The sequence below is a fragment of the Miniopterus schreibersii genome (genome assembly GCF_964146895.1).
Source record: "Miniopterus schreibersii genome assembly, chromosome: 12".
NCBI lineage: Eukaryota > Metazoa > Chordata > Mammalia > Chiroptera > Miniopteridae > Miniopterus > Miniopterus schreibersii.
Window position 1 is genome coordinate 70,647,537 of NC_138112.1, and position 13,720 is coordinate 70,661,256.

General features: G+C 63.9%; 1 protein-coding gene across 2 annotated transcripts; it reads right to left on the minus strand.

Moving 5' to 3' along the window:
• Positions 1-271: 271 nt before the first annotated feature.
• PITPNM1 (phosphatidylinositol transfer protein membrane associated 1) lies at positions 272-13,257 on the minus strand. 2 transcript variants are annotated; one of them, XM_081155735.1, is made up of 24 exons: positions 13,044-13,257; positions 12,088-12,202; positions 10,445-10,659; positions 10,238-10,359; positions 9,808-10,032; positions 8,102-8,428; positions 7,926-8,021; positions 7,737-7,844; positions 6,984-7,045; positions 6,641-6,891; positions 6,185-6,374; positions 5,989-6,096; positions 5,588-5,745; positions 5,297-5,505; positions 4,654-4,824; positions 3,858-4,022; positions 3,475-3,623; positions 3,240-3,350; positions 2,685-2,801; positions 2,299-2,447; positions 2,064-2,213; positions 1,798-1,981; positions 1,366-1,494; positions 272-769 (listed from the first exon to the last, which is right to left on the minus strand). In XM_081155735.1, exons 2-24 carry the CDS (start codon positions 12,163-12,165, stop codon positions 503-505), a joined length of 3,741 nt encoding a protein of 1,246 aa, XP_081011861.1. In that variant the 5' UTR covers positions 12,166-12,202; positions 13,044-13,257; the 3' UTR covers positions 272-502. The 2 variants fall into 2 exon arrangements, with proteins under 2 accessions (XP_081011861.1, XP_081011862.1); XM_081155736.1 differs by lacking the exon at positions 3,858-4,022 and having other exon boundaries at positions 13,044-13,132.
• Positions 13,258-13,720: the final 463 nt, after the last annotated feature.

A 13,720-nucleotide genomic window follows, 5' to 3' on the forward strand; every position in this document is an offset into this window, starting at 1 on the left:
AGGTGTCAGTGAGAAGCCAAGTCTGGGCTGAGGGTAGCTTTGCTGACCCAGGTGGGGAGGCCAGGTGGGCTGACTCTAGAGCAAGGCCTTGCTTGAGTGAGGGGACGATAGCCCTCCATGAGACCTTTGGGGCCCAGCCCCCCTCCTGGCCCTGTCTCTGACCTGCTCTATGGTCCTCGGCACATCCTGGCCCCCCTCTGCCCAACAGTGTCCCCATCGGACTGGCAACTGTGAGCTTGGCTACCCTGAAACCAAGCAAGGGGCAATCAGTTGGGATGTACGTGGTTTATTTCATGGGTTTATACACCGGAAAGGCCTCTGGGTCCTTGCTGCTCCCTCCCGCCCTGGTCTGGGTCCGCCCACATGAAAGGGAAGTAACGCTGAGGGGCAGGCAAATGCAGGGTGTGGAGCTGGGGGGCCAGAGGTCTAAGACTCCAGTGTCCCACACGTGGTCACTTGGGCCCTTGAATGTGTGAATAAATAACCCAGATCCAGCCACAGTTTAGGCCTCACCACAGTCCAACTTGAGGCTGATGCTTCGGGCCTTGCCCCGGGCCAGGGTGGTGGGTGGTGTCCCTGGGCCCTCTCGCTCCGCCTGGCTGGGACCCCTTGAGCGAAGCAGCTGGCTCTGTTTACGGAGGAAGTCCACAGGGGCAGCCCCACCATAGCTGCTTTTGGCCAGGGTGGCCCTCGAGGGTCCCGTGGGGGCATGAGGGTGGGCGCCAGCTTCCAGTTGGCCCAGGTGGGCCACATAGCCATCTGACAGGAACTGTGGGCAGAGGTGGGCAGGGATGAGGGGATGGTGGTCTCTGGCCCACACACTACCCTCCCATCCTCTCCAGGCTCCTGGTCAGTGCTGGCTGCATCCTAGGCTCAGCAATGCCTGACCCAGGGTCTTCTCAGCAGATGGGAACCTCAGGATGGAAGCCGGGCATCTTGGCTTCACTCCTAGCTCTGCCCCTATCTAGGCCTCAGTTTCCTCATCTATAAAATGGGATTCTTTGGGGCAGGTAGTAATAGCAAGCACTTTTTGTGCCCAGCCCTGCCCGCGTGTTGATGTGCAGTAAGGCACATGATCTTCATGATAGCTGTCAAGGTCAGTGCCATTTTATTGTTTCTACCTTACAGACAGGAAATTGGGGTTTAGAAAGGTCAAGGCCCATGCCCAGGGCCATGCCACAATGGAGCCAGCACTCCAGCCTCAGTTGTCAATACTGGTCTGCCCAGCAGCTCTAAGCTGCTCATGATCCCTGTCCTAGGAGGAGCCTAGGCCCCTGAGGCCAGCCAGCCTTCCCATAGTTCCCCCCTCAGGCTCTTAACACAGGAGACCCAGGCTCCCAGTCCTTGCCCTCACTTGGCCCTTACCTGGCACTGTGCTTGCAGCTTCCGCACGGCGCGGCCCACGATGTAGGTCTGGCTCGGGGGCAGGCCCAGTGCTGCATATACGGCCACATCTTTGGGGGACCCATAGCCAGCCACGATGTTCAGTTCCACCTGTTGTGAGTGAGGCCAGTCAGCCACCCCTGGAGCAGGGTGTGAGGCTGGGGGTGGGGCCTGGTGGGCGTCCTGGGTCAGACAGTTCAGGGAGCCAAGCTAGTTGGACAGAGGTGGGCAGAGTCCTACATCACCAGGCCCTGATGGGAGGCAGGACCAACTGGATCTCCCTAGTTGGCCCTAAGGATCAAGAGCCCTTTGGAGCATGAAAGGGCAGGACCAGGACCACAGGGACCTTTCCTATCAGTTAAGGTCCCGGAGATGGGTCGAGGCCAGAGACGGGACCCTTCCCAGTTGCCGCACCTCCTGTACCAGGCTCTGCAGAAACATTGCTTTCTGGCGCAACGGGTCGTGGGTGAGGCCATCACAGAAGGAGACGACGCCGTGGGGGAAGTTGTGCTGCGACAGCCAGGCCACCACCCGGTGCTTCTGCATATCAGGCCGGCCGGTTACGTACACAATCAGATAGCCGGCATCCTGCCAGTGCCTGGGGGGTGGGGGACAGTCAGCTCCAAGTGCCAGGGTTGGGAGCCGGCTTCCAGGGTGAGCCCAGCGGCGGCTGCTCCTACCTGACCACATCCACAGCGCCGGCGCGCACCTTGGGGTCGCTGCCCATGATGGAGACGCTGGCAGTGAAGGAGCCATCTATGCTGAAGACCACGGCCTCGGTGCCACGGGCCACCACGGTCAGGCAGCACTCAGCGTAGGTGTGGTCACCCCTGCGGCCCACAGGTGATGTGAGCAGTGTAGTGGCGACGCCCGGCTGAGCCCCCCCCGCAGGGGGCTGGCCCGCCACACGCTCACCTGACCATCATTCGCACCGGGTAGACCCCAATGCCCAGCGCACGCTCAGGGGGCACCGGGAAGGTGAGGCGGCCGGAGCTGTTGGTGACCTCAGTGCCAAAGTGGATCCACTTGCCAGACAGTGGCTGCGTCATGACATAGACGTCCACCTGGCGAGGAGGGGGTGGGGGAGAGCGTCCATGGGGCGGAGACCCTGTGTACCCCGTGACTTTGAATGGAGGACGGCAGAGGCGGGCCTGTCATCAGGGGCGGGTGAGGCCACGGCTGGGGGTGGGGAGGTGGGGGAAGGGACACGATGATGCAGGAGGCAGGAAGGGAGCACCAGCTTGGGGGCCACATCTGTGATGCGGGAGGTCCACCCTGGGCCAAGGCCACTGGGTCCTGACCTTCTCTCCGGTGAGCGTGACCACGTCCAAGGGCCCATACATGAAGCGCCCGTTCAGCACCTGGGGGCGGCCCTCGCACACCACCGTGTCGTTGGCCCTGTGGTTGGAAGTGACGTTCTGGAGGGAGGAGACAAAGCCAGATGTTGGGGATGTGGCTCAGCTGAGGACGGGGACCAGTGCCCAGATGGTAGGGGCCAGAGGAAGCGGGGCCACTGCTGGACAGGGGCGTGGCCCGAGGGGTGGGCGCTTTTGCCAACCTCGGCCTGAGGTCAGGAGTGCCTGTGTGCCAGGCCCGAGGCCTGTGGTTCTGAGGGCGTGGAGCCCTGACGTGATGGGATGCAGGGGATGAGCTGGGGTGGGCGAGCGCCCATCGGAGGCCTAACTTGCCCAGGGTCCTAACTTGCTGGGGGAAGGGGAAGAGACCAGTGGCTCCCAGGGGCGTGGTCGAGGTATGATTAGGTGGGGCCAGGACCATATGGGGTGGGGCGCCAAGGCCAAGGCCGTGGGAGAGGGGCAGGGCCTCGCGTTTGAGGGCTCAAACGGCAGGGCACCTACTCGGATCTTGACTTGCGTGCGCCTGCGCTGCCACTTCTCCCTGGGGAAGGCAGGGCTGTAGATGGACGGCTCCTCGCATTCGGCCAGCTGTGGCTGTTCCTTCTCGATCACCTACACAGGGCCGGGCTAGGTCGCGCGAACAGGTCCTGGGGCTGCCCCTGGCCCACCCCAGCCCCAGCCCGCAGCTCCCCACCCTCGCCCAGCTCCCACCTCCCACCCCGTATCCTTGGCCCACCTGGCGCAGGATGAAGGCTACCACATCCGCGGACTCCCAGTAGCTGGCGTGGAAGAGGTGGGGCAGCGTGACCGTGGGGAAGGCGGTGAGCGCCTCGGGGCAGTAGAGTGAGTAGTCGATCCGCTTGGTCCCCCACCATCGCTCCAGGACTGCATGGCCACGGCGGGCAGTGAGTCAGGGTGGCCTCCCACCCCGTGCCCTCCTGCCTGGCCCCTGGGTGCTCTTCCCTCCCCGCTTTCCTCCAAGCCTGCTTGGCTGAGTCTGGGCTGGGAGCTGGCCGAGGCGGGGTCCAGAGTAGCCGCTGGGGGCAGGGGTGATCCAGCTGGGCCCTGGCAGTGGGAGGGGTGCCCTCCCCACACTGGGTGGCTGGCTGGCTGACTTACTCTTAACCACCTCACTGGTGGTGCTGGGGGCCGCTGGCTGGGCCTGTGGCTCGGTGCCTAGCTCACTGCCCTTCCAGAAGGCACCACTGGTAGAGGTGGGCGTGGAGGGCACCAGCATCTCCAGCTCCTCCAGAAAGAGGCCTGAGTGGGTCTGCAGAGTGTCCGCTGGGGGAGGAGGGGAAGCCTCAGCAGCAGGCGGGCCAGGCTGCCCTCCTGTCTTCCCGTCAGGGGTTCGAGCTCAGCCCCCACGCCTCTACCACCTTCCCTGCCAGCCCTCGGGGCCAAGTCTTGGCTACGGCTGAACTGCTCCACATCTGGGTGGAGGTGAAGCATGGGGGCATCTCTCCCCTGAGCTTGCCCCAGCAGCCTGCTGCATTCTTGCCTGAATGAATGCCTGTCACCACCACCCCAACGCAGGCACTTGCCTCCTGGGGCCAACTGCACACAGGTACACGTCCCACATCGCTATGTGACACAGTGCCTATGGACCCGTAATGCAGGCCTACACGTGCACAGCAGCCCCACCCCTCCACTGTCGGCTGCTCTCACACTGGCACCCAGTGTCACTCTGCCCCTAGTCCGGTCATCAGCACTGCTCTCTATGCCTGGACACAGAATGCCAGAGGGCCTGGGGGATGCAGACCTCCCAAGGGGCTGGGGTAGGGCTCCCTGGTCCTGGGGACAGTGACGTGAGAGGCTACCAGTGATGTGGGAACTACCTCACGTCTCCTTGGGTGAGGGGGCCCATCCCCAGCCCTCCTCCCCCTTCTCCCCTTTATCTCGGTTGGGGGCGTACCCAGCAGCAGGGACGTGCCATCTCCCAGGGGGAACTTCTGGTAGCGGGGTATGGCCAGTGGGGCGATGGCGTGGAACTTGGGGGCCAGCAGGGGCTCCAGACGGCAGGCGCAGGGGTCGGCCGCATGGAAGAGGTTGTAGATCTGCTCACAGGCTGGGCGCATCTGGGCCACTGGTATCCGGGAGATAAAGCGGGGAGGAGTTCATATGGGCATTCTGGGAGGTAGGGGGCGTGGGAAGCAGCACCCTGACATGCTGTGTGACCCTGAGCCAGCACTCCCGCAACTGCTCTCCCTGGGAGGCCACCAGGGTCCTGCTCAGTGAGACGGATCTCTTGGCTAAGAATAGGTCAGAGCCTTCGATTTGCTGAGGTGGCTCGGGAGGAAGTTTCCCGTGCTTGGACCCTCTTCTCACACACAGCATCTGCGGGCGCGAGTTCCTCCTGGTGCACCGCGGAAAACCTGGCATTGGCAAGTCCCTTCTTTCTGGGCCACAGGTTCCCCCTCTCTAGCCAGGCCATTTTATGGGTACAGGGGGGATAGGTGGCAATTACGCCAGCGTCTCAGGCGAGGTGAATTTGGAGGAGCTGGGGGAGGGGCGGGTGAAGGACAGGGCGCGGCCCCCGCCCCGTCCCGAGGGCTCACCCTCCAAGGCAGGCATCACGGTTTTGCGCAGAGCCAGCACCAACCCCAGCGGGGAGCCGAAGAGAAAGAAGCCGGAGACCTTGAAGTCCAGGCGCACGGCGCTGATGGAGCCATCAGGACCCTCAGAGGGGGCTGTGGGTGGACAGGAGGCTGTGCTTGCCCGCCTTGGCTCCCCAGAAGAGGAGGAAGTCGTGGGGGCCACCTGCAGGCTGTGGGGGAGGGGTGCTCAGTGCTGCTGTCCCGACAGCCCAGCACAGACCCAGGGTGGGGATGACGGGGCAGGGTTGTCACCTGTTCTGAGAGCCCTCGGGTTCAGGATTGACCATGTCGCTGGGCAGGCGCTGGGTGGCCAGGGCTGAGGGCTCTGGGCTGGCCCGGCCCAGCCCCTCCACCCCATCTGCCAGGGGGTCCCTCATTGGGCCGACCTCTGGGGAGAGCAGCTCATTGTTCTAGAAGGAACAGGGGACAGAAAATCCTCAGGACTGGAGACGCTGTGATTTCTACTTATTTGGAAGTGAGGAGAGAGGCTTGGATGTTGGGCAGGGAGTCAAAGAAAGTGGGCGGGCAGAGCCCCAGAAGGGACAGATCAGGGCAGCAGGGACCTGTCTGCCAGAGGTCATGTTCCAGGGGGCAGAGCCCTGGAGATGGAGAGACACCGTCCTCCCGAGGAGGCAGGGCCCGGCCACACTGACCATGCTCCCTCTGCGGCTGCTGCCCCGGCTCCCTGCGCCTGCGCTGGCACTGTGACAGAGTGCGTCAAAGCCCAGGATTCCACCGACGCCATCTCCGATCAGCACCACCTAGGGGAGAGGGTGGCACCATCAGGAGGCGCCAACAGGCAGGCAGAGGGCTCCAGGGCAAGCTCCCGAGGACGTCCTGGCTCCTGACCTGTCCGCAGAAGCCAGCGCCCTCCGACGAGCGCAGGAAGGCGGCGTAGGCCTGGTTGGTTCGGGCGATGACAGTGGCCACAGCGCCCTGGTATCGGGCGGATGAGGTGGCCAACAGCGGCAGGGCAGCCAGTGGAATGTGGTCCTGGGAGCGGGACAGGCTGTCCCCGTCGTGGCTGTAGGGGCTCAGGCTGGAGGAAGAGGGGGTGTGGTGGGTGGGTGGGGCCTTCACCCCCCCTCCAAGTCCCCTTGGCCTGCTGGCAAGAGGGGCCTTTGTGGGCAGTGTCAGCACCCAGGGGCCTCTGCGATGAAGCCATTAACTGGAAACCGAGGTGTCCGGCTTTCTGGGCTCCTCCCCACCCCTCCATGGGGTCTTCCTGGTCCCCGGGGCCCCCAGGTGGATCTCTGCAACTTGGGGACCCTGTGTACCCCCCGCCCTTGCACTCCCGACCAGTACTTGGAGACAAGGGCGTAGGCAGCGGCACAGACGGGTGGGCAGGGCACCAGGCGCAGTGCCACGTGGCCCAGGGCCTCGGGGAAGTGGATGCGGGTGACGGCCTCGAAGGCCAGGCTCAGCGTCTGCACGTCTGCCTGCTTGGAGTTGGCGTCGCCGGGGCCGGAGTCCAGGATGTTGCCACTATGCAGAATGAGGAACAGGGCGTGCACCGCGCACGCCTCGGCCCCCAGCTCCCCAGCGCCGTCCGGGCCCTGCGGGGTACAGCGGGGTGCCGGGGTGTCAGAGCGGCGGCCTGGCAGGCGGGTGGCTACAGCTGCAACACGGAGCGGCTGGTCACACGCACCTCTGAGTCCCTGGGCCCTCGGACCCCGTCCCTCATATCCTTGGTGGCCTCGGCTCCGGGATCTGTAGGACGGGACAGCCAGTGAAGGGGGCTGAGGGGTCTCTGGGGGTCCCTTCATCGGACGCTTCGGATTCTCCTGCTCTTCCGTCTGCCTGAGTGGCACCTCGCCCGCCCCAACTTCCCCTGCCCTCCTCTGACTCTCCCAGGCCGTGTCACATCTCTGTGCCGGTCCTCTGCCCCCAGGGATGCCTGTCCCCACAGTGCCCGTTTGCCTGGAAGAGTCTTTCTAATCCTGCCCTGTCCAAAACGGCAGCCACTATCCACGTGTGCCTATTTAAACCGGAAAGAATGAAATGTAATACAGTTCGAGCTTCAGTTTCCCAGTCACACTGAGCACATTCCAAGTGCTTGACAGCCACACGTACCTAGTGGCTCAGACACTGTCATCTCCACAGAGAGTTCTGTTGGACGGAGCTGGTCCAACCCTTCAAACTCCAGCTGAGATATCCGCTGCCGTGTGAAGGCCTCCGGGCCTCCGCATGGATCCCCCCATTCTCTGCGCTGCGTCTGAACCTGGAGTACACTCCAGCCATCCTCCCACCCACCCATCATCCACTCACTAGCCATCTGTGCACTGAACGAGCACCCTCTCGGGACCGACATTCATCCCAGGACCCCACTGAATTAGGACTGACTTGTTCTCCGAGTCCCCACCGCGTGTGGGGTGCTGGCAACCGAATTCCGGATCTTTACCTGGCGCCCCCTCAGCTTCCATCGGGGGGGCGAAGGCATCGATGAAGTCGTTGGAGTTCCACTTGGTCATCTCCTTGGGGAAGACCTCATCACTGTCCGAGAAGCCTTCTGAAGGGACAAGGGGCTGAGTCATGGGGTGGAAGAGGCTTCTCAGGGACACCCCCCTGCACCGGGGCCCGCAGTGCCCACCGTGGGCATCAAAGAACTCGTCTTCGGAGCTGTTCTCAGAGTCCCGGGCGATGTTCTGCATGCGCCACTCAGACAAGCTGTGAGGAGACATGCCCCCTGCGGGAGCACAGGGGCGTCAGCACCAGCCCGCGAGCCGGCCTGAAGGTCGCTCCCTCCTGCCCGCGCCCAACCCGCACCTCCATGCTGGGATGAGTAGGAGGAGCGGGATGACGAGGACCACTGCTTGCCGAAGCTGGCATCGGGTGAGGCGTCGGGGCCAAGGGGCGCCTCAGGCCCATCGGGGGTGCCCGCTCGGCCGGCCCCAGCCTGGGCCTCGGTGCCTGGCTTCCCGGGGGGCTGGGCCTCAGGCCCCTCGCTGTCCAGGACGCACTTGGCCATGCGCTGCGCCAGCATGCGGGCCGTCTCCTCCTCCAGCGCCCGGATGTCAGCCATGCTCAGATCTGTCCACTCGTCCTGCCAGCACCAGGCCTGGCGGTGGGCCCGCAGCATCACCCGACGAAGACCTGTAGGTGCCCGGGCATCAGAACGACGCCCTCCCCACCCCGGGGTTCCCTGCCACAGTGTCCACACGCCCAGCCCTTGAGGCCGGTTAATGGCTCCCCTGGGCACACCACCTACCCAGAGCCACAAAGTAGGGCAGGGTGTGTGCCACCCAGGGGATGGGAGTGGAAAGTGGGGCATTTGTCTTCTTGCCCCACCTCCCTCCTAGCCCACTGCCTCTTCCATCCCTCTGGACACCCCAACTCTGAGCACTGACAGCCCCCCCCCCACCATAGGAAGCTGGAACCAATGCTTGTTTTCACTCTTTCATCTGGCTCCCTGCTGACTACTTCAGAGGCGTTAACAATAAATGAAATTGTTGATGGTTAATGAAGGTGTCAATAGTTCATGGAAGTGTTGGCACTTAATGAAAGTCGTATCGAAAGATGATACCCAATCTGGGATATTTTTATCTTAAGCAGAGAAATAAAGTTTGAAAACCTCAATATCTAGGAAACACAGTAACGATGGTTGAATTATAATGATAAACTTCTGGAAAGGAATATATCAGAATCTTAACAGTGGTTATATGTGGGTGATTTGGTATTTTTCCAAATGTAAGACAAGGAGCCTGTATTGCTCTTGGAGCTAAATTTCCTCATCTGTACAGTGGAGATAACAGTCCTTACCTTGAGGGGTGTCATCTGTGCTAAAGATCTTGCGTGAAAAGTGATTAGCAAAGGAGCTGCACGTTGTGACCAGCATGAGCTTTTAACATCTGGCCCAAACTCCCCCTTGTCTACAGAATGGAAAATGAAGGAGCAGAGATGGGAAGTGGCTCACTGGGGGTTCCATGAGTCTGTAGTAGAGGGGAACCCAGGCCCCCGGCCATCCCCTTCCAGGCTAGGGATCCCTCTAACTGCAGCCGGCCCACCCTCAGACCTGGGAGGTGGGGCGGGCCTGAGCTGCAGGAGCTGTGGGGTTGGATTTAGGGTGGTATGAAACAGGGGCTCCTGATACCACGGCCAGACGATGGGTCTCTGGGAGCTGGGGTGGGAGGGACCCTGAGAGAATGACATCAGAGTCACAGTCTCAGCCTGCACTTCTCAGCACACTGCCAGTTAGGGCTGGTGACCCTCCTGAAGGTCTCAGCGTCACTTGATGGACCAAACAGTTTAGAATCTTAGACCTCAAGACCACGTCGCCAGCTTCTTGCCCTCCTGACTCTTACCTGTACCCCAAGGCTAGGCTGTGCAGCTCCCCTCTACCTCAGCACTCACCACATCAAGTGGAAATGACGGCTTTAAGCTTCTGTGTCCCATGTAGCCTGAGAGCACCCTGGCTCTAACGCCGGGGCTGGCGCACGCTGGGTAAACAGAACCTCCCGCGGCTGGGTGCTCACCAACATCGTGGATGAACTGCTCAATCTTGGCCTGCATGCCCCAGTATCGGAATTCGACCTTGCACAGTTTATAGGCGCACATGAGGGGCCCCGTCTGAGCCGCCTTGCGCGCCCAGTCATCAGCCAGCGGTCCTCGGCCTGTCTTCACGGAGCGGTACAGCCGGGGGTCCTCTTCTGCCTTGTACTCGCCTGGGGCCACCGCATCCCGCACGATGTCGATGGTGTCTGAGGGGGTTCCAGCAGCACTGAGCGCCACCCGCCTCCTCCCGCCCCTGCCACCCCTTCCCTGCCTCGGGATCAAGAGGGCAGCCTTTTGAAGACAAAAAGCCAAGGCCCAGAGAGAGCCTGGGACTGGTCAGAGGCTGCCCATCGAGGCCTCAGGTGGCCTGAGAGGATCTTCAGGGTCCCCCCCACTGGCTCCAGGCCTCACCCAGGATGCGCTGTCTCCTCTCAGCCCCACTCAGGTTAAAGACGTTCGGCTGCTGCCCCCCATCAGGCAGATAATAGGTCTCTATTTCAATGGAGAATTTTTCCACAAAGGGGCAGGTGTACCTGGGCAGAGGGTAGGGGCAAGGGTCACTACTGTGCCCACCAGGGCTATTCTCCTTGTGGCCCCAGGCCCGTCCCTCCCACTCACCGGGTTCGCGTGTAGGGATAGGCATTCCAGGACTCCTCCTCCACCTGCAGGGCAGCCTTGGGCAGCAGGGCCCGGAACCAGCCTGGGATGTGGGAGCCCACGTGGTACACCTTGTGTGTGTACTGCCCGCTGCCGCCAGGCCCATCTGTGTAGGGCCGGTTGGCCAGGATCTCCACACCACTGCCCTCACCGCTCGACTCCTCCCGGCTCTTTTTCTGTAGTCCAGGGCAGAGCAGAATTGGAGCTCAACCCCAGCGCGGCTCCTGGGATCCCCGGCTTTGCCTGGCCCCCTGCACAGTTCTGGGGCTTAGTCCTAGCCTTTCCAACTCCCTATAACCCTACCCTGGCCCCCTGCTGCTCCTGGGGCCGGGGTCACAGCCCCTGTCCAGTCGCCCACGGGTTCTGCAGCCCAGCACACATTCAAGTACCTACTGAGTGTCTGCTTTAGTCCAGGCATTGCTGAGGATTATGTTAATTAGGACATGTTGATGAGCAGAGCAAAGACCCCCGCCCTTGGGGCACTTACGTTCTAATGCGGGGAGACAGACGCAGAAAAAAGCAAATTATATGGTATGTTAGAAGGGAAAAAAGGGCTATGGGAAAAAGAAAGCACAGATTAGGGTAAGGGGGATTGAGTTGGGGGTTGCGGTTTCCATACATGGTGAGAGAGGCCTCAGGGAGATAACGTGACTGATTTGAACAAGGAGGGGAGGGAGGGTGCTGAGTGAACGTGGGGTGGGCAAGTCTTCAAGGCAGAGGGGAAGCCAGTGCAAGCTCCTGAGGTGGGCGCATGCTGCACCTGCTCCAGGGGCGGCAAGGAGGCCGGGGTGGGTGGGCTGGAAGAACTGAGGAGAGTAAAAGGGGCCCCCGACCACTCTGAGGACCTGACCCCGGTTCCCTCCCTCTGTGGGACCCCACAACCAGCTCCTGCCACACCCCTTATGGTTTGAGAACACTCAGATCCTGCCCTTTTATAGCTCTGGAGCCCAAACTTGACCTACTCAGTCCCTAGGCTGGATCCTGGCCCTCTCGCCCCTGAAGACTGATCCTAAAACTCAGGGGAACGCGTCCGGAACAGGCCTCCCTCAAGGGCCTGCACCGACCCTCTCCCCTCCCTGACAGCAGGCCCTGGCCCATTTTTCTCACAGCCCAAGCCCAGGCCCAGACCCCCCCTTATCCTCTGGGGTCCCTGCCTGCCCCTCTATTTCACAGTTTGGGTGCCTGATCCTCATGCCATCTCCCTGACTTGGGCTTGCCAGGATCCTGCACCCTCCGGGGACCCCCTCCCATCCTTTCCTACCACCTAGGACCCCTCCTCACTCCCCGCCCCACTAATGCCTCCTCACAGGCTCGGTACCCCTAGGGGATTACGGATTCTAAGGCGGATTAGAGGGGATCACACACGGGCTGGGCGCTTGGGGGTGGGGAGGCACCACCAGGATTCTGCCTTTTCCGCCACAGCCCTGACAATCTCCTCCTGCATCTGAAGGGGGGACCTCTCTCTCCTCCCCTGGCCCGAGCCCTGCAAAGCGCCGGAGCGGGACGGGGGTTGAGCCCCAGCCCTGCCCCAGGTGCGGCCTGCGCGCTCCCGCGCGCAAGGGTGAGGCGCCCCGAGCATGGCCCGGCCCGCGCCCGCGCCTCACCTGGATCATGTAGAGCTGGGCCACCTGGTACTCGTCCAGGCTCATGGGCAGCAGGATGTGGTACTCCTTGATGAGCATCCTGGCGGCGCGGCCCGCGGCGCGGCCTCCGCTCCGCCTGGCGCAGGGCACGCGGCCGTCAGTGCGCGGCGGCGCGCGGTCCCCGGCCCCGCGCGCAGGCCGAGGGGCTCGGGCCGCGGGACCCCATGCCCGGCCGGCCACCGGGCGGCGGAGCGAACCCAGCGCCGCCGGGGCCGGGGCCGGGGCCGGGCGCCGCAGCGAGGCGGATCACTGACCTCTTTTCCGCGCAGCCCCCGTCCCCCGCCCTCCCGTCTCCATGGAAACCGCGCGCTGACGCGGGCCCCCCAGAGCGGCCGCGGGGGGCTGGCCAGCCTCGCCTTTCCCGCCGCGTTCTAAGCCCCCTGGAAAAAGCTTCCTTCGGGGACCCGCCCCCTGCAGCCCCCGCGCCCCTCCTTCCGGGCCTGCCTCGCACAACCGCCCCTCGGGGCGCCCCGGGCATCCCTTTCCTGGAGTCGTGGGGTCCCGCGTCCCCCACCCCCTTCGTCCACCTCAAACCCTGTCCCCGGGGAGTCTCTCCAAGGAGCAGCCGCGTGCGCCCCTCCTCCTAGCATCTGTCAGTGTTCCCCACCCCTGACACGCGAGCCTGCCTCCCCGGACAGGGGGCTACCCCCTCGCCCCGGACCTGCTCCCTCCGCGGCCGGCAGCCGGCGCTCGGCGTCCCCTCCCCAGCATCCTCCCAGGGTCACTCCTCCGGGCTGCGGCAAGAGCGCTCCCCTTGGTGCCCCACGGGCTTCGGCTCTGCGACCTGCCGCGCTCACCCGCGCCCCGGGCCGTGGCAGGAGCCCGCCCTGCCCCCGCCCCGCACCCCGCGAGCGGGCGAGCAGCCCCGTCCCCACTTCCCCCCGCCCCCGCCGCGCTCCCGGCCCGGCCCGGCTCACCTCTAGTCCCGCGCGGGCGCCCCTCACCGGCCACGGGCGAGGGCGAGCGGGCTACGGGCCTGAGCCCCGAGCGCCCCCGGCCCCGGGCTCCGGTTCCAGCAGTGGCCGGACCCTCGGGAGGCGCACCGCCGGCCCATGGCCCCGACCTTTCTCCCCGTCCGCCCCGGGCGCCCAGCCGGCCCTCCCCGCGCCCGCGCGTCACTGCGGCCGCCCCGCCCCCTTCCTGGGCCCGGCGGGCCCTCCCCACCCTGCGGGGTCCCCGCCCGCGGCGGAGCCCGGCCCCTTCCTTCCCTCCTTCCTTCCCCTGGCAGCGGGGGAAGCGCAGTTCTCCAGATGCCCGTGCTTTTCACTCCCTGTGTGCTTTCTGGAACACTCGAGACACTCGTGGTTTCTGTTCCCACCCTGGCGGCAGGGTCCCACCCTCCCCGGCCCTCAGGGGAAAGGCATCCTCCCCCACTCGGGCCAGAAGCTGGTCTCCGACTTGCCTCTACCTGGGGTGAGGGCTTCCAGCGCCCCAGGTCTCTAGGGTCATTCAGCTACACACCCAAGCAGAGGCCTCAGTCGATCCTCGGACTAGTCCCTCTCTGTGGGCCCACCTATACCTTCCGGGTCGACAAGCGTGGCCAACCAGCCACCAGACCTTGGGCAAAGGCTAGGGCACCTGTGGGCTGGGCTCG